This window comes from Colius striatus, chromosome 7, assembly GCF_028858725.1.
Source record: "Colius striatus isolate bColStr4 chromosome 7, bColStr4.1.hap1, whole genome shotgun sequence".
Classification (NCBI taxonomy): Eukaryota; Metazoa; Chordata; class Aves; order Coliiformes; family Coliidae; genus Colius; species Colius striatus.
The window spans coordinates 14,576,025-14,601,870 of NC_084765.1; the positions used below are offsets into that span (position 1 = coordinate 14,576,025).

At 38.7% G+C, this 25,846-nt stretch overlaps 1 protein-coding gene across 5 annotated transcripts in view; it reads right to left on the reverse strand.

Moving 5' to 3' along the window:
- SERGEF (secretion regulating guanine nucleotide exchange factor) overlaps positions 1-25,846 on the reverse strand; it is a 158,251-nt gene that overhangs the window by 41,666 nt on the left and 90,739 nt on the right. For 4 of the 5 annotated variants that reach the window (XM_061999151.1, XM_061999150.1, XM_061999152.1 and 1 more), the window contains one exon: positions 24,213-24,249. The exons of the other annotated variant lie outside the window; for it this stretch is intronic. In XM_061999151.1, coding sequence (XP_061855135.1) covers positions 24,213-24,249 — 37 coding nt within the window. The remainder of the gene's footprint in view (positions 1-24,212; positions 24,250-25,846) is intronic. 5 annotated transcript variants of the gene reach the window in all.

A 25,846-nucleotide genomic window follows, 5' to 3' on the forward strand; every position in this document is an offset into this window, starting at 1 on the left:
AAGTGGTGTTTTTTCCAGTTGTTTTGGGGGTCTTTTTAAACAAGTAAAGATGCACATAATTCCACCACTGTTTCAGACACTGTCTCTCTTGCCTCTTTTGGTTGCTGGCACAACCCAGCCCAGCCCGGCCCTGCGGCCCACGGCACCTCTGGGTAAGGGTGCTGCAGAAAGAGTCGTCTGGGTGGCGGGGGCCGAGGGGCGGCCCTGTCGACAGCCAAGCCAGGGCTGCAGGGGCTGCTGGAGCAGGGGTCCCCCCGACACTCAGGAAGGTGTGAGGAGGAGGGAGGGCAGAGAGGGGTCATCATAGCCAGGCAGAGCCCTGTTACCATCACCCAGCACCTCCCAGCGCTGAATGGTTGGGAATGAGAAGTGGAAGCTGAGCCTCAGGTAAAAAGGATGGGGGTAGGCAGTTTAGGTTTTGACTATGTTTGTCACCATCCAACACTATTTTAATTATAAAAAAATTACATGAATTTTCCCAAAGCAAGGTCTGGTTTTCCCATAATAGTAATTGTCTTTACCTCAACCCACAAGCTCTTTTCATCTTACTTTCTCCTCTTGTCCTGTTGAGGAAGGGGAGGCAGAGAGGAACTGAGTGGGCAGCTAACAGCCAGACAAGGTCAATCCACCACATCAGGTTAACCTTGTTTGCAGGCATGCAGGTCAGGATGAAAGCAAATGCCAAAAAAAAAAAACCCAAATCCAAACAGCTCACCTCTGTTAAAGGCATTCCCTTTAATACTGAGCACAAAAAAAACACTGCACGGCCAGTTCCGTTTTCCATGGATAGGAACCACAAAGCCAAGGAGACGATTTTAAATTTAAAGCTCTACTTAACTTGGCTATAAAGCAGAAAGAAGCTGGAATTACTAATAACCTGAAGACACTAAGCACTGACAGAATTGTCGACCTTCCCACCAGTTGTCCTACTGTCATACTGTCAGATACTGCAGTTCATTTCTCACCATCAGCCTCGATATCCCCCCAATAAGCAGAAAATAAATTCTGCAGCAAGGCACTCCAACATACTGCACACAATCAGACTACTGCTACCTACACTAAAGATGATTTCACAGTAGAGAAAGCCATTTTCCCAGCTTATTATTTTGTCACAAATTGGCTTTTGATTCAGTCATGCTGAGAAAATACAAGGAAATAAAGAAAAGTAAGAGTTCTCAAAAATTAATTAAAACAAATTAGTTCCTAATGGAGAGCAAAAGTCTTCCTCTAAATTCAAAACCACCATTAAATGCTAATAGCAAAAATGCAAGCCCAGTTACATTTTGAGTGCAACTTTCCATTTTATGGTATTTACTTTAAGGAACACAGCATAGTACATGAGACACTGGACAGGCTAGTAACCTCTAGGGTGGAAGATGATGAGGAGGGTGCACAGAAGCACAGAATCTTAAGGGTTGGAAGAGACCTTGAAAGATCCTCTAGTCCAACCCCTCTGCCAGAGCAGGACCATCTAGAGTAGGTCACACAGGAACTCACCCAGGTGGGTTTTGAATGTCTCCAGAGAAGGAGACTCAACAACACACCTGGGCAGCCTGTTCCAGTGCTCCAGCACCCTCACAGTGAAGAAATTCTTCCTTGTATTTCTTTGGAACCTCTTGTGTTCCAGCTTGTAACCACTGTCCCTTGTCCTATCATTGGACATCACTGAGAACAGCCTGGCTCCATTCTTCTGATACCCTCCATTTACATGTTTGTAAACATTAACTTAGTCAACCCTCAGTCTTGTCCAAGCTAAAGAGCTCCAGCTCCCTCAGCCTTTCATCATAAGGGAGATACTCCACTCCCTTAACCATCTTTGTGGCCCTGCAATGAATTCTCTTCAGCAGCTCCCTGTCTTTCTTGAACTGGGGGCCCAAAACTGCACACAGTATTCCAGATGTGGTCTCACAAGTGCAGCATAGAAGGGGAGGAGAACCTTTCTCAACCTACTGCCCACACCCCTTCTAATACACCTGAGGATGCCATTGGCCTTCTTGGCCAAACAGCTGAGTTTATACTCAATGATATTGTCAAGCTTTCTTTTGCAAAACCAAGTTAACAAGAAAAAAAAAAATCACTGGCATTTTCTGTAAAAAGGAAAGTGCAAGATAGTGTATTTTTACTAAAAGATGTCCCTTGGAAGCACATTAAATTACACTGATTAAGGACCATGATCAAAAACCCCCTCAAGTTTCTCAGAGTGATGCTGAGTGTATCTCCATTGTATTGATTCCACTGGAAGTTTTTTTTAAACATGAATTTCAAATATCGAGTGGCGTGGCTTTTAACTGGCTCTTCATACACAGAAACAGATCTTCTCTGTAGGAAAACACAGAAGTTAGAAATACCAGTTACTTAGCTGTTTAACACCATTTTATTCTAGAGAGTGGCACACAACTAACTTGCAGTCTTAAACAAAAAAGCCAAAGATAGTCTGCACTTATAATTTTTAGGCCAGTGATGTTTAGCTTATTTTCCCTGTAAATGTGATATCAAAGTAATATTCTCTAAGGATTTTTAAGCACTATAAAAACTCTGCTATATGGCACTTCATCACAGTCCTAACAAGACAGGTCAGATGATTAAACACATTTTGCTAGAATAAGAGATAAAATAAGAGGAAGTTTAAGGCCATCTCTCCCTCATGTCATACAACCGTATCTGTGTTTCACAGAACAGTGTAAGGCAGAAATGGACAAATGAGCACCAGCACAGGCTTGTACATTCACAGAACATTAAGCAGCCCCCAGAGAGATATCTGCTTAGTTCCAAAGCAGGAGAACTGGGTATCCCAGTGCATCTCTCCAGGGCTCATTAGGGCTCATCAACTCTTGGAGATAGCTTCAGTAACAGCCTGAGCATCCCGCAACTGTACTTTGTTACATGGTGCAACACATTGATATTGATTCAGCTACAGCCAGGAGTGGAGATGGCTTGCTTCCTGCTGAGCCTTCTTTTTCCAGGGTAACAAAAAAATAATTTAAAGAAAGCTTTAAGGTCAAATCTACTGTTTTTCTGCTTTTTATGTGACATCAAGCACCAACATGCACTGCTCCATGACTGACCTTATAAAGATTTTGCCACACTATCAGCACACAAAGTGGAATGAGGTACTTTCCAAATTTCCTCTGAAATATAATTTCAGAGAAACCAAAGGAATGTGGAAATGCAAATCTCAAGTAACATAATACTTAAAAGAGACTGGAACTTCTCTGGGTCATCAGAACTGGCCAAAAAGATCCTTTGTAAACTTCCTCCAAGCACCCACAGACTCAAAGAAATAAAGCTATGTTTCATCTCCAACATCCTGAGAGGAAGATGCCAGCCCTCATCTGCATAAATCACTCAGAAAGCAAACTGGTAACAGAAGCAAGCTAAAAAAATAAATCACATAAGAACAGCTAATAGAGTGGAAAGCAAAAGAAAACAAGAACTACTTGTCACATGGACAGCACCACAACACAAGATCTCCAGTTGTGCTAAACCCAGCTTTGAGCAATGGCTTCAGAACACCCTGATCCCTTGTTGGTTTTGCCTTCCATGAGTCCCTAAGCAAAGTAGTTACATTTTCTCTTCACTAAAGCTTCACACTTCTCCTGTGATTGCTTTACAATAAAAAAACCTCTTAACACTAATCACGTGATAGTAGTGAATCTCATTTCCCCCCTCACAGAGCTTCTATAGTGGAGAACAAAAACCGGCCCCACAAGTGAAGGAGAAGACTGTTCATTTATCAGTCTGCACTACCACATCCCCTGACCTATTTTATTACTAAAAATAGTCCCTCTTAGGTCACTGCTGCAAATTGAATTCTGCTGCTTCATTGCCCACTGCAATCTCACAGAACTGCATGCTGCCTACACACAAAACACTAAGTAGGTAAACTTATTCACTGCCAGGGATTCAGCCGGTCTTCTCATATGGATAAAAAGAAAGAAAGATTCCAACCACTTTGCCTAAAAAGACTGAAATATTTTCTGCAATGCAGCTTAAGCCCAAATCAAATGATAGATATAGTGCATTGTGAATATAAACCTATAAATGTTTGGCTTGGCTTCCCATTTTCCAAACTTACAATATGTTTTTTAATGTTTTTCTTGCAAAATATATTTTCAAAGGCATTCAGTGTTACAAGTGATGGAATGGCAGCCCTAATGACCTCTACTGACAAAACACCCAACAGGAATAACGGCCAAGTCTTTCTCATTAAGCTCCCTCACTGACTTAAGCCTGGGAAAGCACAAGTCAAGAGGGAATGAGTCAAAAGGTTCCAAGCTAAAAAGACAACACCTTCTTTCAAAAGGCCAAGATCCTGTATTTGTAATTCTCAATTCCCAAAGCATCTCATGATTATCACATGATGAAGAGAGCTAGCAAGTTTAGACCCAAACATAACTCTACTTAAAAGACAGAGGAAAAGGAAGGCTTGAATTTGACAGAGCAAGAACTTATTAGAGGATCCTAGGCAGGAGATGGAAATAGGTATTATTGATCACTGCATGCTTAATACTGAGCAAACATATAGAATATAGACCCTTGTTATTTTGAACTAGACAGAATAGGACTAACATAAGCATATTTCCCTGGGCTATTATGCATCTTCATTGTATTACTTCAGTAGCTTCCTAATCTTTAACAAACACACCCAAAAAACCAAACACAAAGATCAAAGACAATTGATCTCATGTGAGCTTTTTGCTTAAATCACTGCAAATTCTGTTGGGAATGTCTTAGTATGCAGCAGATGCACACAGCAGAGTTGAATCATTCAAATGATTTGTGGCCTCATTAACCTAACTTTACTGTTATGCAGTTATGAAACCAAGTTTCTCACTTCCTGCTATTCTAAAAACATCTGCCAAATCTGGGCTTTCTTGTTTGAGAGAAAATCCAGTGTCTTCAAGGCACAAAATGGTTTCAGCTCTTCCACATCTAAATCTAGACATTTAGTCTAGAGAAGAAGAGACTGCAGGGGGTTCTCATCTAATATTTACAAATATCTAAATGGTGAATGTCAGGAGGTTGGAGTATCTCTTTTTTCTGTTGTATCCAATGATACGATAAGGGGTAACGGAAAGAAGCTGGAACACAAAAAGTTTCATTTAAACATAAGGAAAAACTATTTTACTGTGAGGGTGACGGAGCCCTGGCACAGGCTGCCCAGGGGGGTTTATGGAGTCTCCTTCTCTGGAGGTCTTCAGAATCCACCTGGACATGTTCCTATGTGACCTCATCTAAGTGGACCTGCTTTGGCAGGGAGGTTGGACTAAATGATCTCTAAAAGTCCTTTCCAACCCCCACCATTCTGTGATTCTATGATTCCACTGGTGTCATTATTCACTGACATGTCAGTGGCACTGTGGGTCACAACTTGTGTGAGAAACCCACATCCCCTCCCCAGATGTTAAAGCTGAGACAAAATATATGCAGCCCACCACTACAGGAACCACCCAGCCTCTCAGAGAAATATGAAGTAAGTGTGCTCACAGAAGGAAGAGGGAACCAGCCAAGGTGCAAATTCCCAGTGTTTGAAGAGTTGCAGAATACACCCTACAAAGCAGCCTGGGCCCGTGTCTCTTGAGAATCCTGAGCTCCAGATTTTCAATATCTTGCTAGGCCTCAGCTATGGATTGGAAAAAAAAAAAACAACAAAAACAAAAAACAAAAACCCCAAACCACCACACTAACTATTTTCTTACTTCTAGCTAGTAGGTCAAGGTGAAGTTGGTGTGTTGATATATATTTTTCCAAGGTATATGGCCCACTTCAGTATCATCAAGTCACAGAATACAGATGACACACCAGAGATGACAGGCATATGTGGACAGTTGGTTTTGAATGAATATGTTCTTCTCTGAAAGATACAGTACTTCATTCCCTTGTTGAACTCTCCCAGTAATACTTCTGCTCTATAGCATTTTCTTCTATTAGAAATCTCATTTATAGAAATAAGACTGTTCTCAAAGAGATACAATCAAAACACACCAAAGCCACACGATAAGATTACTCAACAGGTCAAATAACTAAAAACAATGTCAGCTAAGTTAGTATTAGCAAGATAGTTAACAATGGTACTCAGGCAACCATATTCAATACAAATGAAAATAAATTACTTGCAACATTTTTCTGCAACCATAGCACAAAAAATTAAGAAATCATTTGCATAATTAATTACCTAATTAACAGTATGTTAACATCATACAGTTAATATAGTTAACATCACACTGCAAGTCAAAATTTAGTATAAGTACTTGCCATAACAAAAAACTGTGTGAGGTTTAATAAATATCTAAAGTCTCTCAAGACCTAACTAAACTGTTCTTCATGGATCATTTCGACAAAATCTGTACATCCTTCCAAATGCCTGGATCCACTAAGGAAAATTCGAAAGTGCAGTGGAAATGTAGAAACACTGCTACTGAATTTGGGGGGCAAGAGCAGGAAATATGTAATACATTTGGGGCTAAAGGTTGAAGACAAAATAAAACTACACAAGATTTCACAAAATATATTTTCCAAACCATGTAATTTATCATTTAAAACTTCAATCAGTGCATCATTAGGCTGGGTTCAGCATGTCACCATCTTCTGACTGTGAGGAGCTGCAGAATTAAGCCTTTTGCATTTCAGCAACTAAGAAAATTAAGCCTACACCACTCAGAGATACTAATTAAATGAATTACTATATCTTCACTTCTATCCTGGAAAATTATAAACCACAGAAATATTGTCACAAAGACAAAGGGGGCCCTTTGAGACCTGAACAAGCACTCAGGCTAGGTGAAGGGACATGTAGGTATCTAACTCAGTAAGACAGTTTTACCTGCCTGAATGCCCACAGGAAGCCAGGCACAAGTCACTGCAAGCATTGGGTATTTTGCAGTTTCATCTTTAGCTTCAAGTTGTGAAGCTAGGGGTCAAGGCTGGCAAGAACAGAAGTGGCCAAAAAGTCACACTGTCTTCTCTTCTAGGAATGAAAAATCCTCGAGGCTGGAGGCCTCCTGGAACTAGAACTGCCCAGAATATAGAGAGAAGTGCAGGAGGCTGTCAGTCAGCTCATATTCACACTTAGTGAAAAAAAAATTAGCTGCCATATCACACTCCATTTTGAACATCTGCAAACAAATGCTAAACCAGCAGGATACCTCCTTCTGCTGTCAGTGTTTTGCCTCATGTTCTCTCTCCGTTTCTCCAGAAGCGCTACTTCAGAGAAGAGGTCCCTTGGAAACCCCCACATTTCCTAACACCTATAAGAACACTTGAAAAGTGGCTGTATGATATAGGTGCCAAATCATTGGTTGCAAATCCATCTTGTTGGCCTTCGTCTCCAGCAGCTGCAAAATTAAAAATAGCTGTCACAGGCAAACCACAATTGAAGATCAGAATGTTTGTTCATTTATTTCAGGCTGATAATGGTGTCACTGTTGACATGTTTGGGCTCTGAAAGGAGCACTAATGAGGAAATGGACAAAATTACAAAGGCAGAATGAGGAACATTCTAAAATAGGCATGGGAAAATTACCCTCCTTTTAAATTTGCATGGAAAAACCTGACTAGCCATGACAAAATAATATGCTTATTTTGCATATTTAGAATTAATTTCTTGTTAACTACAAGTAGTGCAATCATTTAAAGTAGCATTTTCAGCTCTTAAAAATTGTTTCTCACCCTGATCAAATTAGACTCTTTTATTAGGTATCAAAGTTATATGTCATCATTGCCTTCTCATGAATTGAGAAAGACATGGTCAATAAGGAATGGTATAGTATAACTGCAGAATTTACTCCACTGCTTTTGATCACTTCCTCGAAAACCTTGACGTTTACAAGCCACTTTCAGTTCACAAAAAAGGAGCCTTCTGCAAGCATGAGAAATTACATTTTAGCTAGTGTACCAGCAAGGGTTTCCTATGTACCTGTGTGGTTTTTGCTGTTATGTTGGCTATAAAACCACTAAAAAATAACTCATTTTGAGAGCCAAATACGGGGTGGGGAATGTGCACAGAGACTGCTGTGGAAGATGCTGGCCTCATTCACAAAACAGCAGTAGTTGTTATGTAGCTAAATATTGCAATGGAGCTATTTGGGAAAGAGAAGGTGTTATTTTCATTACGTGAATCCCTGTGCATTAGTCACATATTTGTCAGATTTCCTCTATTACCAATTAGCCATGTAGTCAAACTTTGGGTAACCCAAGGTCACTCCTGCCTCTTGAGGCTGCAAGCCAGGTTTCTTAAATCCTTGGCATGGTGAAGAGCCATCAGTGCACCTGAAATTCCAAAATCATTTCTGAGCTGTGGGCCACAGGGAACAGATACCTCTGAAAAGGCCAGGTTCACTGAAAGGCTACCTGACATCAAGGAGTAGGAAAACAGCCAACTTGCAATTATCTGCATTCAACCATGAAAAACACCTCTGGAGGCCCTTGGATAAATGCGCTTCTAAAATACACAAAATTAAATGCTGCTAAACAGAAAAGCATCAGGCGTAGTCTGAGTGCATCTACATGCTCACAGGTACATTTAATGATCTTATGAGGCATTACACCCCAGCAAAAGCTTGACAATGTGTCACTTCAAACTAGATACCTGCCAGGTCTGTAAAAGGCCCAGACACAGATACTGCTATAAACTGCAGAGGGGGAATTCTCCCATTGCTCTGAAGCCAATAATGGTGACCTTGAGGGAAAAACTAACCCCTGAGGCTATGTCCTCTGTGCAGAGAGCAAATCCAGTGCAAGGTTTGTTCTCAGGCTCAACCTAAGCTGAAACTATAAATATAAACCCTAAATATGAAACATCTTTTTTGACATTGCCACATACCAGGATAACACAGGAACTGGCATTTGGACTGTTGTATAACACAACTGATTAAATAAAAACTTGCTACTGAAGATGTTTTTCACAGTCAATTCTGACAGGATTTCTGACCACTGTAACATATTTCACCTTCTTAGTTTCATCATTGCATTTGAAGAGCAGAATACTTCTAAAACAGGTCACAAATAAGCAGGATCGTCACAGAAATCAATTTATTATGCACTCAGATTTGAAGGAGAACCTTGGTTTAAAATGAGAAGTTTTTTAAGGCACTAGACTTTTGGTCTAGTCTCTGTCACCCGTTTGTTAGTTACATTTGAATTTCCCAGAAGCAAGAATGAAATTTAAGAGCTTTACTGAGAATAAGTAACATATACAATCTCGGTTAAACGTGCATGCAAATGTTCCTCATTCTCAGGATTAGAAAATGTGTGCTGAAGGCCTCCCTGTGTCACTTCAACTATTTGTCTGGAATTTGGCAATGATACACAAAGTAGCTGCCTCTTGGGAAATTAACATATTCCACCTCTTTACCCAGCAAGTGCTGTGTTTTCAATGATCACATTTACACAAAGTTGTTACATGTTTCAGACACAAAATCATTATATTTCACTCTATTTCCCTCTTCTCGTCATCTTTCAACCTCATATGAAGGTAGAACTATTGTATGATAGAACAATTCTCAGGGGAGAAATGCCTTGCTGGTTTACCAGGACTATGGAGCACATTTTATGCTTTTTACAAACCTGTTTCCCCTTCCTTCTTTGTTGCTGCAGTTCTGAGCCAACCCGCTGTTGAAGACAGAATTTGTGCATGCTGAAGGCTGAAGTCTTTTACTTATTTACAGACCGCTGCTCCTTTTGTGCAATGCAGCTTGCGGCACTCTGAAGAAACATCCATTACTCTGAATAATTACAGACTCCTCTCTCTATTGAGCATTGCACAAGACTTACAGAGGACAGCCAGTCGTTCAAGTTTGATTACCATGAAGAACAGCAGTTCCAACACATGACAGGAAAGCTGAAACTACTCTTCAGATGACTTTGTTTAATCAAAATAACTGCATGGTTAAATATTCTATGCAAAGTGCCAGTCTATGTCTGGAAGAGAAACCACAAATGAGCTTCAACAGCAAGAGATGCTCAGCTTTAAGGAGGCAAATAGTTGTTACTAATATAAAACTGAAGCAGTTTTGAGAAAACACAAAGACACAGAGAAGAAAACAAATTCTCAAGAGTCAGACCAGATGAGTTTTAAAGGGATGTCTGATTCCAAACCTCACAAAAATTAGAATTAGAACAAAAACTACCCTCACAAAAATTAGAGAAAAGAATTTCTTAAACATTCAAATCAAAAGCTCAGCCACACTTTTACTGAAATAATTAAGTGAGCCACCTTATGCCATCTGTAAATGCACAAGCCTTCATCAGAACCTCAGATTGTTCCATAGTGCCCTGCAGGGAAATCTGTTTCTCCTTTGTTTGGAAAACCTACTTCAACTCCTTTGTCACTAAATGGTTTCTTATAAACACCAGTATCAACTTCCCTGTTGTTCTGACAATCCAAAATACACAGAATAAACGCACCTGAACTTTGTAACAGTGAATCACAACTGACACAATTTGGAGGATAACGAAATACAGCTACACTCAAGACTTTTTGTTGCTCAGGGTGCTTAAGTATTGCTGAGATTACAGACTGTGGAGAGCTTGAAGTAATTTAGCCTTGCAACCCAACATTCAGAAAGGCCTTGATAATCTCACTCTGAGGATATCTCAGACCTTTCTGATAAAGAACAACAGGGAGTGAAACAACTAAAAGCTATTTTAGTCCCTTCTTAAAACACCTATGAATTGGTGGAATCTCAGAACCAGACCCAGAACCACAAATACTTTAAAATATTTTCCACTATATTCTAGACAAGCAGTCTCTGCTTAGCTCTCTACTGAAAGAGAGATTAACATTATTTTAAATTATTGTAATATCAAGTTATTGCACTGTAGTCCAAGAACATGAATGAAAGAGACACAAATGATATCCAAAAGTAACTCCTGTACATTGGTTTCACATCTTTGTACACATAAAGATATGCAAGGAAACAGTCCACAGATCTGGGTCAATATATCACAGACCCACAAAATGATCCATTTGCTTTCTTTAAATATTGAAAGTAATAAAGGAACTGCCTGGTTCTGACATTAGAATTAGCATACATGGTTTATAATTATGTAACAAAGGGGTTGCAATCTAGATGGAAAGTAAGAAACAATTGAGGAGTATTACCTTCCAAATCATCTTTCATCAAATGAATATGAAAATAGTAAAAATTTGAAAAGTAACACCCAAAGCCAGCAATCAATCTGAGACACCACAATGAGCAAAATTATCGTCCACTGTGATGGAATTCAGGCTGCCTTAATTGCTCAAGAAGTTTGGCCCTCAGAGGCAAGTGTATACAAGAATTGAATAATCTTAAATTAACTCTAAAAATCTTGGCTGAAACCACTAAAGACTACATGCAAGTATCGTGCATCTCATTTACCATGAAAGGGTATACTAGAAACATTCCAGAGCACGAAGACAATATGCACCAGCCATGTTTTAAAGCTGCCAGTCCCAGCTTTACTAGTTCTGAAAGAGATTGGGCCTTAAAGTAAAACTTAGTTATAAATTGCTGATGGTAGCTGACTAGGTTAGAAGTGAGTGAAGTTCATTTCCAGAGAGACTTATTTGGCACAGGACCATGGGGGCTTTTTAGCTATTGCTCTTGCTAGAGACAGTCTAATAGCTCAACTCCAGCTTTTCTGTGCCATAGAACAGCTTCAAAAAGAAAATAAAATAATTTAAAATATTCAAAGACAGACAGATCGTTGCACCATGCAATCCAAAGTTAATTTTCCCACTGTATACTAATGTATCACATGTTTTTGCACTGTTTTGTCAGCTATTTCCTCCAGCATAGTTTCTCTGTATTTAGGGATAGAGAATGTACCCATGAGATCTACCTCAAGCTGAGAGGAAAAAAAAAAATTAGATGGAAGCAACTTATTTAACATTTGCTTGCTTAAATTAAGTGATCAAAACCTTTCTTTTAAACTTCTATATCTAGAAACGCCTTTCATTTTTGCAGGTCGCGTACAGAAATCCAAACAGAGCCATGTTATACTGTAGAAGACATTTATTCATCAAGTTACAGCTTTGCAGTACTGCAGCATCATCAACATTTTATTGTCTTGGCCAAGTGTTTAACAGCTTACAACATGATTCAAGCTTGACTTTAAACCAGCAACTTCTCCTACCCAGCACTACTGCAGCTCAGTAGACTATTTTACAGTGCTATATAGGCTGCAAACTAGCTCTTCATGGGATAAAATACTTGCTTTGTGCCTGGCTTTTCCTCTGTGGAGCCAGTACACATGAAAACAAGTGATCCCACCGGATAAAGCAGAGAAACTGAACTTCAGACAAGCTATATCTACAGTGTTCTTACCTATATATTCCTCCCCATATCTGCCCGACACTTTTGTAGGGTGATCACAAAATTTTGACTCAGAATTTTTGCTTAGGTTTTATGGTTGAGTGGAGGACCAAGTATCCTAAAACTTTACACTGCACAATTAAAAAAGCTTTGAGCCAATCAAGAAGTATGGATCTCGGACACTGTATTAACAGAGGAAATTAAAAAGCCATCTAATTGACAGGCACATGGACCCCAACAAATGCATGATGAGAGTGGGATGGAGTGTCCACAGCAGCAGGCAGTGCAAGCACAGTGATTCAAGCAGGATCTCATGGTTTTAGCTCCCTCAGACCCACTACAGAGTTCCTTCAGCTCTCTCAGTTGTGGAGCCTGAAGGCTCAGCACCTCCAGTAGACAAAGTCCTGTTTGTTTCTGCTGCCCTTGCCCCAAGTATCCAATTGATTATCTTCCAACTGAATTCCAGGCATAAAGAAAGCATAAGCACATTTTCTTTCATTATTTTGCAGACAACTACACTGCCATACTTTGATACTGCACATTGAACTATCAAAAATTCTGTAATCCTTAACTCTTTCAGGCAGAAATCGCCAGTTGTGGACACATGCTCCCTAAGGATTATGGTGAAACTCAGCCCATTCATTTCTAGTCAAGACAATTATCAAGTTTGAGCTCCAGCCCTAGGGATTGAATGCACAATGTTCCTGTAATAACACAAGTTCATCCTTCTTAAGCTTTAACAGCTCACACTGAATTTGCAAGTCAGTATCAGACAGGAGCAACCAAGAGGTCTTTGCAGATGGAAACAGTCCTCAAAGTTTGAAAGCAACAGCTTCACAACACATAAGAAAGCTAATGAATCTAAACATACAGAAATACACAGCCTCTAAATAAGGATACTTCAAAATTAGGCACATCTCATCCTTCAAAAGACTTACAGAGCATCTGGTTAAATTATAATATTTTAATGGTAGCTATCTTAATTACCTAGAGGGGGAAAAACCCCACCCACAAAAAACCAACAACCCAAACTCTTGTTTGATTTCTGGCATTTAATTTACTTGATAGGGAATCCCCTTGCTTAATAGATATTTATGCTATCTTCCTTGCAAGGAACATGTTGACATGGAGCACCAATCACGGGCATTAGCAATTCTGCCTTTCTGCTTCCCTGTTTTTCTTCTGCTTCTTTGAACTGTACATCCTTCACTGGAAGGATTGCATATTACTAGGTGTTAGCCTTAACCTTTTGTTAGGCATTCAGGGCAAAACCATAGTGAGATGTGATTTTATTTGTTCTGATTTCAGTGAATCATCTCATCCAAAATCTCATCCAAAACTGCTCTTAAAAGTCTTTCCCCATTTTTCATTGGCACTTTACTGTGACAGAATGGAATTTCCCTTCCTTAGAGTGAGAAGGTGGCAGATGGTAAGAGGAGGAGGATCTAAGCAGACAGAGAAGTATTGCACAAGACTCACACAGAGCTTGTCAACAGAACAAGATTTCTTTACTACAGTGCTTAAAAAAAAGTGGTTCCTTTTTTATTCAACAGATCTACAAGGGCTATACAGTAGCATTCAGGCTTTTTTTAATTTTAGGGTATCCAGACTTCACCTAGGAAGAGTCTTGCCTTGCAGTTAACTTAACCAACTGTGTACTATCGAGACTGAAGGAATCCAAGTGGCATCTGAGTGACAGTCACCCATCATACCCCTCTTGAAGTAGTTGGCAGGCAACACAAGGCTTGGATGTAAGCAGAATACATTTGGATCCCTGCCTCCTCTCATTAGTGAGTGGCAAAATGAGTCTCAGGGACAAGGAAAAAAAAAAAAAGCTTAAAAATAGGGTGAGTGGTCTTAGAACAGCAAAGATATATAATCCTGATACCTTTAATATTTCCTGTGTTTTGGATCTACTGAAAAAATTCATGTGAGCATTAAGGTTACAGTTGGCCAGATGCACCCAAAAAAGCAGCACAGACCAACCACTCCAAGCGACGTTCAGTGACCAGATGAGTGAATCAGATGGTTAGAGGGCTGTCCAACAACTCATGGTAGAGCAGGGGCTACTCAGACTTTTTCCCTCCATCGTATAAAAGTAACATAAATAAAGCATGTTTACTGCTTGAGCAAAACACACTTCTAGGAAAAGGCCAGAATTACCCATGCACTGGGTCTACACCATAGAGAAGCAGCAAGTGCTACAAATTTGTCATACATAACACATCATCTTGCACATTCAATGTGAAGCATACATTGACATGATTAATTCATACACAACTGTTATTTCTGAAATAATCCATTTGGAGGGCTTGGTTATAGGAACTCTCCTTGAAGTAAAGGTCACAGATTTGATCTACTATATTACATCAGCAGCAAAAAGCAACAAATTATGAATTATTCCTATCAAAACTAGGGAACAATTTATCCTACAGGAGTTACAAGTAAGCATTTATTAAATCAATATCACAAAAAATGTGTTGGCAAATGTAACAGCTACCAAGATTCTATTAAGACAACAAAACTCGGCAGACTACACTACAAAACAGCCCTTACCCCTTGAGCATACATAGATCTTTCACCACTGACACATCACACACCAAATGTCCCATGTGTTTGTTTAGAAGTACGTGTTGCAGAGGTTTAAAAGATACACCTTTCATCTAATTCAATTTTAAAAGACCTTGAAATGTTCAGAAATGAAAACACAGCACAAGGGAAAGCACACAGGAGGAAACAGTTCAGGGGGAAAAAAAATAGAAAGTTTGTAAGCCAAAGCAAATGTACCTTTCAAGCCAAGTAAGCTCCCTACTCAGAATTAAACTATTATAAGGGTTTGTGTTGCTTGTCATCCTGCCCATTATCTGCAATGTCTCAACTCAGCAAAAAAGCAGCTGGTGCTACTGAAAATTAAAGGCATAGAGAAGACAATCTCCAGTGTACTACCTTTGATATTTACAGCTTACTTGTTCAACCTCTTGGCAACTCAGATTTGTCAACAAGGTCATGATGGATTTAATATTTTTTTAAAATAATAGCAAAATGCCTAAAGAAGGAGAAGGGGAGATGATTAATTATGTATCCTGATAGAAAATTTTCCTGATGTTTCATTAAGTTGTTGTTCTGAGCATCACCCAGAAGGAAAAATTAAAAAAGGTCATCAGGTTCAGAATCCTTTTTCAAAGTTCTTGAGTGACAATTTTTTTTTCCTGTAGAGGAAAATGGAAACTGAAATCCTCTATCTCTGTACATCCTTCCCTCATCAGAAAAGGATTGTGTCTTGCATTACAGAACGTCTCATTGGCAGTGGTACTCTAGGGGACACAGAAAAGTCTAGCTCTCTTTTACAAGGTAAGAGGAAATTTGAGAACAGCTTATAGATTTTTAAGTCACTAGAACTGCCAGGTCACATATTGAAACTGAGAATTTGCTGTATTTTGCAAAGTTCTCCAGAGAAAGGCAGGTCTGGGAAGGCCAAAGGACGGGTCATAGAGAACATTGGCAGTCACTCTCACAGTTCGTATAAGCATCAGAAATTTCACTGTCCCACAGCATCACATGAGGTGGCTGAAGGCATTTAAAAAAGAAAAAAAAAAAAAAAGTAGAGTGTCTGTAACCTCACACTGGCAGAACAGCCCCACACTTTCACATCTTCCCCCTAATGCCTTGAGGTAGTGCTCCCCATCTACTGCAAAGCTAGTACTAGCTTTACAGTAGTCTAGTAAATTGTTCCAATACAAGCTTACAGAGCAGGGATAGAGTAAGACATTAAATCTTCACAAAAGGGAGAGAGAAAGGAGCTAAGCCTGTATCATGAATTCTTGGCATCATGTGAAGGCCTTCCTAGAAAACATTTAATCTAGCAAATCAGTACTATATTATATACGAGCAATGTCTAAGCCAGAATCAATGTATCATTGCACTGGATTTGTAGAGGGGAGGAGCATTTAGGCCAGAACACTTACTAAGCTAGGGAAATGTCACTGTCTCATCTGGGGAAAAAAAAGAAATAATTAAAAATAATCAAGAAGGATTCAGTATACTGTTTACTAAAATCACTACAGTTGGAAGGGAGTTTGTTGTGGTGGTTGCTGGTTGTTTGTTTTTAAAAACAGACTTCCATGCTACTATCTTTTGTGAGTTTAGAGCTATCACAATCAAATATACAAGTAACAAAGGCACTTTGCTCCTCAAAGACTGATGGGCACCAAGATGTTTATATGTAGCAGTAGCCTCTCACTTCATTCAGTTTCCTGTTAACTACACATTTGGAATGATGCCATAAACAACTATAACATGTTTTACTTGATTCCTGTTGATTTACTTGGTCAGCATGAATAGATCAACCCTTCTCACTATTCCGCAAGAAGTGTTAAATGTGCCAAGTGTCTCTTAAAGGCCTGTTCAGTAGAGCTTTCAGTCCTTCTCACCGTTCCAATAAACCAAATAATCTAAAAATAAAATGAGACAAAGACATTTTCCAGAAATAATAAAAGTACTGGTTAAGTCTGGTCACTCCTCAGAGACGCTGCAAAAAGCACAGGAAAACGCATAAGAGGGAAACGAGTCTCAAAAGCTTTTTTTATTTTAATTACTTTGCTACCTTCCTTCCATAAAGAAGTGTTTGAGTGAAACAAGTTCAAAAAGCAAAGACAACTAGAAAGTAATTTTTACAAATATGCCACCTTTTCAGCTCTGGTTTGATTTTTTTACCCATTCTCTTTTTTTTTAAATACTCACCCCCTCAAAGCCTTTTTTTTTTTCAAAAAAATGCTTTATTTTTACCCTGAAAGCCTGCTCCAAGACTTGCAAGCTTGAATGCCTGCTTCTTCATTATTAGTCAATAAAACAATCTTGTCTCTCAGTTAATACCTCTGGATTTTCTCCACTACAATTTCTTCTACTTTCAAGTTCAAAGTCCTAAGTCCTAAAGTGGGGAAGAGCACGTGTCCTACAGAACGATGGAAGAACAATTCCCCATCCACTTTGGTTTACAGAAGCTTCAAGAGGCCTGCTTTGATGTATGTATTTAGCCCTGTACAGTTACAGCCATGCAAGCAATAGGTGTATTGTCCAGAAGTATCCCAGTTTCACCAATAGCCTTGCAATATTTCATATGTAACCTTATAGCATCATCTCTCAAGTGTATGTCACTGTCAGCATCTCTGTCTTCAGCTTCAGTTTTTAAAAGATTTTTCTGACCTTCATAACTAAAACAGCAGTTGGAGACAGTGACCAAAATGCATTGTAAAACCCCAAAACTGGACAAGGATAACTTTGAAATGCATATTTGTGAAAAACCCCAACTCATGGCCAAGCCAATTTCAAAACTTGGAAATAACATCCCACTCTATTTCACACGTTTTTCTTCAGCAGAGAGCTACCTACAGCATTTAAGACTGTGTTAGCAAACTGACACTCATACACAAAGATATTCAGAAGAAAAAACCTTCAGAGATCATTCACTTACAGCATGTAACCAGGTTAGGTCACACTTTTATTTGTGCACTGACAGAAAAGTTTCTTAGTGCTCCATAAACAATCTGGACAGTGAGTACATGCAAATATGTGGGTGCCAACCCAAGACTATACAGCATGACATTCACTCCTGGAGAGTCACAAATCCCACAGCACAACCAGTGCACTCCTCATGCCAACTTTCTAAATATAAACCAGCTTTTCCCCCATCAACCCTTAAGTTGCAAAATTTCTACTCAACGATACACTTAAGTTGAAGTGTTGCAGTTGTTATGTGTACAGAACCCAGAATTGCCAGCACAGCTTGCTTAGGCGTTGCTCAGTAGGAAGTGCTGAAGTCTTAATTTGTTGCACTTCCAAGTGCTTTCAGCTGCTTCCCTGGCCTTGTGGTTTTACTTCAGTGATCATCTTTCCTACGTGCTGTAGATGATTCCCTGAAGCCAGACATTTATCCCTCCTCCTATTTCATTTCATAGCCAACAAATGCTCAATCTTTCTTTGGTGAGCAAGGGTGACTATTTTTGTTACTCCTTTTCGCTTCCTTGAAAATTAAGATAAATATGTCTTACATTTACCGCATATATTTTTCTTCTGCTTTACAGTAATTGCTCCACTTAAAACCTGCGAGTAAACAAAAATGATAAAATCCACTTTGTTCTTTAAACACTTAGCATCCACTCAGTGAACCCTCTGACAAAGGACTGCATGCATATATACTGCAGCTCCTAAAGAGTCTTCCCATCCTCCCTGATTTTCTAAAAACAGGTGGAATGGCTTTTCCTGTTCACCAATCAATATCTGCAAGCAAGAGCTCTCTACTCAATCCTGCTTCAAGCAAAATCCTTGCTTGGTAGCATTTGCTGGTTATTCACTAGCTTCAGATGGTAATTATCTCCTCTAACTGCCACTCGTAGTTCCAGCTTGATGGTTTTAGCTGTCACCAGAGGTTAATATTGCATGCTTGCCTCCTACCTATCTTGTGCAGGGTTCTTGACGCAGCAGAATTATCCCTGTAGATGTGACATAGTGTCTCATAGGAAACATAATGACAGTTAGTGCACAAGAACTCAACTCTAGCTGACATCACAGTGATATGTAAAGTTCAAACAAATTTACAAAAACTGAGACTTTTATACAGAAAAAAATCCCAGCTTTTACCTTCTGAGCCTCAGCATCTCTGTATCTGGTAAGAACAGGAAACCACCCTGTAAATAATGTGTCAAGCACTGCATTATTACCTGTTTATATGCTAAATGATATAAATTAAGATAGGCACCCACACATCAAGATTCATTCTATTTTTAAATAATTGCCTCTCAGAGGAAGGAAAGTGATTGCAACTATTATTAGTTGTAACGCAGTATTAAAAAAATTAAAAATCATGTCCCATTATGCTAAGCAGTGCTAAAATACACTAAGAAGCAGTTTTTATTCCAAAGATTTCACAATCTAAATTGACAAGCCACATAGAGAAAAGAGGAAGATGAACAGATGATTCTGCAGGGTAAAATCACCCAAAACACACATCACCACAGAGACAAAGCCTGGAAGAGAAGGTGGCTGTAAACTCTAGACTTCCTTTCAGTCACAGAAGATGCTGTATAGTCAGATCTTACCCCTAACTCTGGAGTTTCTTTCTAGAGTGTCAATGCGATTACATTTTTTCTTGTGGATCAAATTAGCTTTTTCCAATTACCCTTCCTTTCCTATAACCAGCAGCCATTGTCTTCAGACAATTTCATTGATACAAAACTTTTTTAGCTCCATCAAAATGCTTTTCCAAACACTCAAATTAGCATTTCCTCATTTCCCTTCTCATCATGTTACATCCACAAGTATGTAAAATAGTTTGCAGCATGGCTTTCCACTAGCCCTTGGAAAAGAAGCTCAGAGATCAGAGGATCAGATTTTGTGAAGGTAACTTGCTGAAAATAACAAAAACATCTCCAGGCATTTTAGATTCATTTTCAGCTTTTATATTACCAGAGAAACAATTAGTTTGCCTGGAGCATGCAACACAGAAAATCAACGTGAAGTGAAAAGGCACTTGAACAGCACTGTTAGGGGCTCACTGTATTTAAACATGACAGGAGAATTGTGATGTCAGACCTGTATCTAGCTATGTAGAAAGCACTGAGGTGCTCACCTAATGACACAAGACTGCTTTTTTTACAAGGAATATAACCAAAACAGTTCATATTTTGAAGCCTTACTTTAACAGTTAAAGCCACATTAAGAGCTAAATGACATACAAAATGGCTCTGCCAGAGAAAAAATTTAGAAGGCCGACGTATAACTCCCATGAAAATGACAATAGTGATGGCTACTCGAAGTCCTGCCAGGTGCCCTTTAATAAGCAGAGAATGTGATTAGTGCTGCAATGCAAAGAGACAGCGTGCTGCAACATGATTCCATGCTGGTCTGCCAGGAAATCTTTACAATAGAGACCCTGGCTGCACTGGGATTTTTCATGCATAATAAATAAAGCAATAGAGTAGGAGGCTGAGGCTCCTTGATGAACACCAGTGCCCTCCACTGCATATACTAAAAATTCTTCCAAATATTCCAGCAGTATGAAAAGGAAGAGAGAGAATTTATGATTTTTTCTCTATGACAGACTGCTGAGTCCCTTGGGACTGTCAGACACATGACTACATCTGCCTCTTCCTAGGGCTGCTGTGAACATCTAAATAATACTGTCAGCATAAGGCAGAGTTCTGTCCATCAGCCTGCACAGTCTCCTCTCCCCATTGGTGCTCACTCTGCCATAGAAATATGCCTTTCATAACCAGTTACTGCACTTCCTCAGATGATGCTTTATACCTTAATTTATTTGGAATCACAGAACTTCGTTACATGAATGTGACCTTGCTAATTAAGAGATAGTGGCTCCCATGCAAGGATGTGGAAGCAAAGTGCTTTGGATGCCATTAATATCACCACCATTTCAGAAGCTCCCTAAGTTTGAGATCCCTTTGACCACATCTGTTTCCAGCTCATAACTGTTATGTTCTTCCAGCTTAAAAGCATAAAGAGCAAAATTTATTAGATCACAAAATTATAATTCTTTTATTGCCCCTTATACTACTCCACACTTTAGTTGAAATCATTTGAAGCATGACCTACCATTTGTGTGGAAGGATTCAGAAAATGACTGAAAGCAAGACCAAAAAGGGATATTATGTTTTACCAAGGTTTGGGGACACACAGACTATAGAAGTATCATTCACATAATGATTTTTTTAATAACTACCTCAAGGAGGCTTGAACAAAGTTTCTGGGCTTAATTTTTTTAAGACATTTGTATTTGGAGGCTCTACAAAACACACTGTCCTGTGCCCTTTGGTCGCAGCATGGCTAAGACACTCACCCATTTTATAGCAACTGCACAGTTAATATTGCTTATTTTAGTTGCAGCATTGCATGAGTTGTATGTGGCATGATAAGTGTTCTCTTAAAGGATAGCTATTGTCTTTTTTTCTAAAAGAAAGATCAAAGTCTTAGTGGGAAGCAGGTGATAAGCAGGTGATTTGATAAGAACCTTCTCCATAAATACCATTTTTAATCCTGTGCTTTTCCAGGCAAGAATTGAGCCTCCTTACTTTTTTAGTGTTGACAACAATATAGACTCCCAAACCTGGAAAAACTCAGCTTTGTCACAGTGATTTAGTTCCATTATGTGCTTCAATTGTTCAAAGATTCTGTTTTAATATCATGAAGTTCAGTGCTACACCGTGCAGCTATCATATTTGAGTTGAGAAGCCCACCTTTGCTGTCCTCGGTAAGTACATACACAGTTTTCAGCGCTGGAAGATGCTTTTCAGATATGAGACGTTATACAACATTTATTAAATAACATTTTTTAAAAATAACAAATAGGGTGGCTCCCATGATGGTTAAGCCTTGATTCAGGTGAAAATGGCAAGGTTTTTTCTTATTAGCCAGGGATTTTCAAGTGAAAGGCCATAAAAAGACATAAAATACTACAATACTTTCAATTTTTAGAGTTGGTGTCACAGCACAACTCCAAACCCCCCAAAAATTCCAGTGTTTTCACCACAGCTATAAGTGAACATTTTTAAAAGTAAGAATTATTACAGAAAAAAAAAAAGGTACCTCGTTACATTTAGAAATGCAGGTATATTTGGAGGCACCTCCTTTTCCTTTATAGCAAACATTTACCACATGATCAAATGAAAATTGAATTTCTTCCAATTTACCCATGAAAAAAGAGTTAGTGCTATCATAGTGAAGAGAACAGACAAATTTTGCACTGACTTCAGTAAAGCAAGGAAAGAAAATTCAAATAAGTGAACCATACAAATGGATGCAGACTATACAAAGCAACATGAAAAAAATAACTGCTTGCTAGGTCTACAAATCAAACGGTTCGTATCATCAGCAAGATGACTGGAACAACTTCAGCATTTGTGAAATGAATCATAAACCTAGCCTCTCTGTCTTAAAAATTGTTTCTGTTAAAAAGATGATGCAATAAAAAAAGCACACATTTGTATACAAAATGTGAAATAGTGACTTGAATATTATACTATTAAAGGCTTGGTTTTTAGTTTATCTTTCATATCGAACTAAGTAATTCCAGCCTTAAAGTCAATCATTCAAGCATTTACTAATTAAGAAAAAAATTGATGAGAACAGTCATCCTAAATAAACTCTGCTTGAATGACAAGTTATGAGAAAACTGTACAATCAAACAGACAGATTTACAGAAATCTGTGTGATAACTTTAAGGACTATAATAGTTAACAGCTTTGAGCTAAGGGTGACAAGCAATGAGAGAAATAAATCCTACTACAAAATGTTCTAAGAAGGCAATCTTTTAAAAGCATATGTAAAAAATTCACTTCAGGAATAAAATGTACCATAGTTCTTTAGTTTAAAGAACTTTAACTTTTAAAAAAGAACAGGAGCATCACATTTATCTTGTTCTTAAAATAAAATCAACCAGCTCCCAGCATTGATAATTTTCCCATTGAATTCAATGAGTGCAGCACACAGCTCAGACAGGCATATGACGTTCTTTACATATGCAAAGCTCTTAGCTTAATTACTGAAAGTGTCTTCTAGAATTTCTTTCCCCTACCCATTTTTTCCAGAGATTCCTGGCTAGAAGGCAGAAAGCTTAAAAGGACATAAGGCAAGAGTAGTTCAATCTCAATGCTTTGCTTTCATGCACACTGGAGGAATCTACTAGCAGCCCACTTCATCAATTAAGCAAGAAACACCATGTGATTCTTCAGATTGCTCTTCAGTCAACATTCAGAAGCACCAGCATGACAATTAATCCACAAGCATATGACACTGAACAAGTAGGGAGAAGGAAAATCTTTTCTTAAAGCCAGTCATACACTAAGTACAACTTACCACATTTGTTGCTAAGTTTAGTTGTAGAAGAAGAATTAAAAAATTATATCACAGTATCTATGGAAATATACTACATCTACAGACCCCCGTCTGTATGGCCACTTAATCCAACTGATAAGAAACCAAGCTAAAATAAATACCTTAAAAATTAGGACATGGAATGCAGGATGGAGAACAAATAGCTGGTTTCTCCATACCTGTCATACCACACTTAAGAAAATAAAGTAAATTCTTTACTTAAAATGAGCCATCTCCATGCATCCATCATGACAATCACAAATACCTATGTGGATGGAGTACTGGACTAAAACTGGAAGACTGTTTCATTTCCAGCTCTGACTAGCATAGAATTCATTCCTTCATCTCTCATCTTGTCTACTAATGAGGATGATTATGCTGATCTCCTTTATAAAACAACTGAAAAATTAAATTTAAAAATATTCTTAAACAGGGAATTATAAATAATGGCAACCATGTATCAAACGGGTTATCAACTCATCACTTGAAAGCAAGAATCTGATTGTTCCTGGAATTAGCTCACAAAAACCATTTTTTTCTACCATTAGCTTCCTAGTACTTTCATCATTACTACAAAAGCTACATTGCACTAAGGTTTACTAAAGAACCTCACTACCATATTAAATATTTTCCAAGTTTTTAAGCAACAAATGACCCAGGATTTTTTTTTCCAATGAAAATTTGCACATTAAACAAAGATACTTTTGACCAACTTCAAGCCTAGATGGTACTCTGAATCTACAGCTTGAATTGTTGCAATGACTCCCTTCTATGTAGCACTTTGCAGATGTATTTTTCTGTTACATCAACCCCTCTCTCCTTACGGAGACTGATCAACAAAAGGTACCTTTTACATCATCAACATGCTACCAGTTTCTCCCCTTCTTTCCTCCACATCTACATGTTACTTTCCTTCTTTCAGCTGTACACAATGCCCTTAATCACTCAGTATGTTTGATGTGCATGCTCTTTCATCTTGTGCTACTTAAAAATGAAAAAAGGTGAGAGGATTGGATACAAAATTAAGCTACTTACCAACTACTGCCAGATTATGCTCTGAGCCACAAGCAATCTGAAAAAGAAGTATGAATGAATAAAAGAGAACCCGCTTACCAGTAGGAAGACAAACCACAATTATGTCAGGAAATTAAAAATTAACTGGAAACAAACAACTACAGTTTGTAGAATTCAAAATGAACATTGAAGTGCTCTCATTTCTCAACAAAATTTCATTTGTGGTCTCACTTAGGGGCTTAGTGGCAGAAGAGTATATTTGCTTTGTTAACAACAGGCATTTTCTTTTCAAAAGAAAAGACACTGACATTTCAATCCTTAGAAGCAAGATTGGCCACAATTCTGCAAAAATATTACACCCTTGACAACGGCCACCTGATACAACAAAACTATTTGTGGGCATAGAGCAAATGCAGATTAGGCCTTTGCAAGATCAGAGCCATACAGAGACAGCTGGGAATCAAAAGGGCAATGAAGATCTCTGTTTCTCTCATCCTTACTGTATTTCCAGATCATCCTTGAAGAACTGCACAAAGTATACAGGCTCGGTATGATAAGCCTCAAGTGATGTGATCCCTACAATCATTTATCTGGAATGGAGCAAAAAAAAACCCAATAGAATCCAGCTCTTCTATTAGCAGCAGGCTGGTTTAACCAGCTAACCCAATGCAAACATTTTCTCCCAAAGTGATGGAAATCAGTCATGAATTTCTTTTCAAAGCAAATTCACAGTCAGTGTAATTCTCTTTCTTCTCTGCAGCTGCTGTGAACATGTCAGATGTTTAAGTTGTTTTAGCACATATCATGTAGTATCACTTACTCGGCTTTCATAATTTCTTCACAAATGATGGCAATGGAAGCACCCAGAGCAGTCTGCTGCCCTACTGCAACAGCCTGTGTCTCCCATGGAATTCTTTTGCAATGTCAGTGCTGGCATAATGCAGACATCATCTTACACAAGGTTATTCTGCTGAGTGCCCTTAGGTTTTAAATTCAAACACAAGCAATCCCCTCAAAATTCTGTATCTGGCTCATTGTCTTGCATCTACTTGCCCATTACACATACTACTAAGCTGGAGAAAATTAATAAGCACATTCATAGAATCATAGAATGTTAGGGTTGGAAGGGACCTTTAGAGATCATCTAGTCCAACCCCCCTGTAGAAGCAGGTTCACCTAGATCAGGTTGCATAGGAACATGTCCAGGCAGGTCTTGAAGATCTCCAAGGAAGGAGACTCCACAATCCCTCTGGGCAGCCTGTGCCACTGCTCCCTCACCCTCACAGTAAAATATAAAGGTACATTTGCAATGATAAACTAGAAGCACATGCTCAATTGCATTCAAAAAACAGAAGTCTGCATCATCCATTTGTTATAGCTTTTATAGACAGAGGAACTGCTACAATCACCTCAATGTCTGCATAACATAAAACCATAGAATTTAACAAAACACCAAAGAAACATCCCTTATACTCAGCTCACTCTGTGCTTGAAGATTTACTGGAAAAGATGTACCCAAAACCAACACATAGACTACCTTAAGCAGTTGTTACAAATGGACACTGCAATCACTACAACTCATGATGTACCCACACCACAGTTGTGACATGAGAATATTTGGTCAATGCCATGCTAACACAATCATGGCAAGGAAG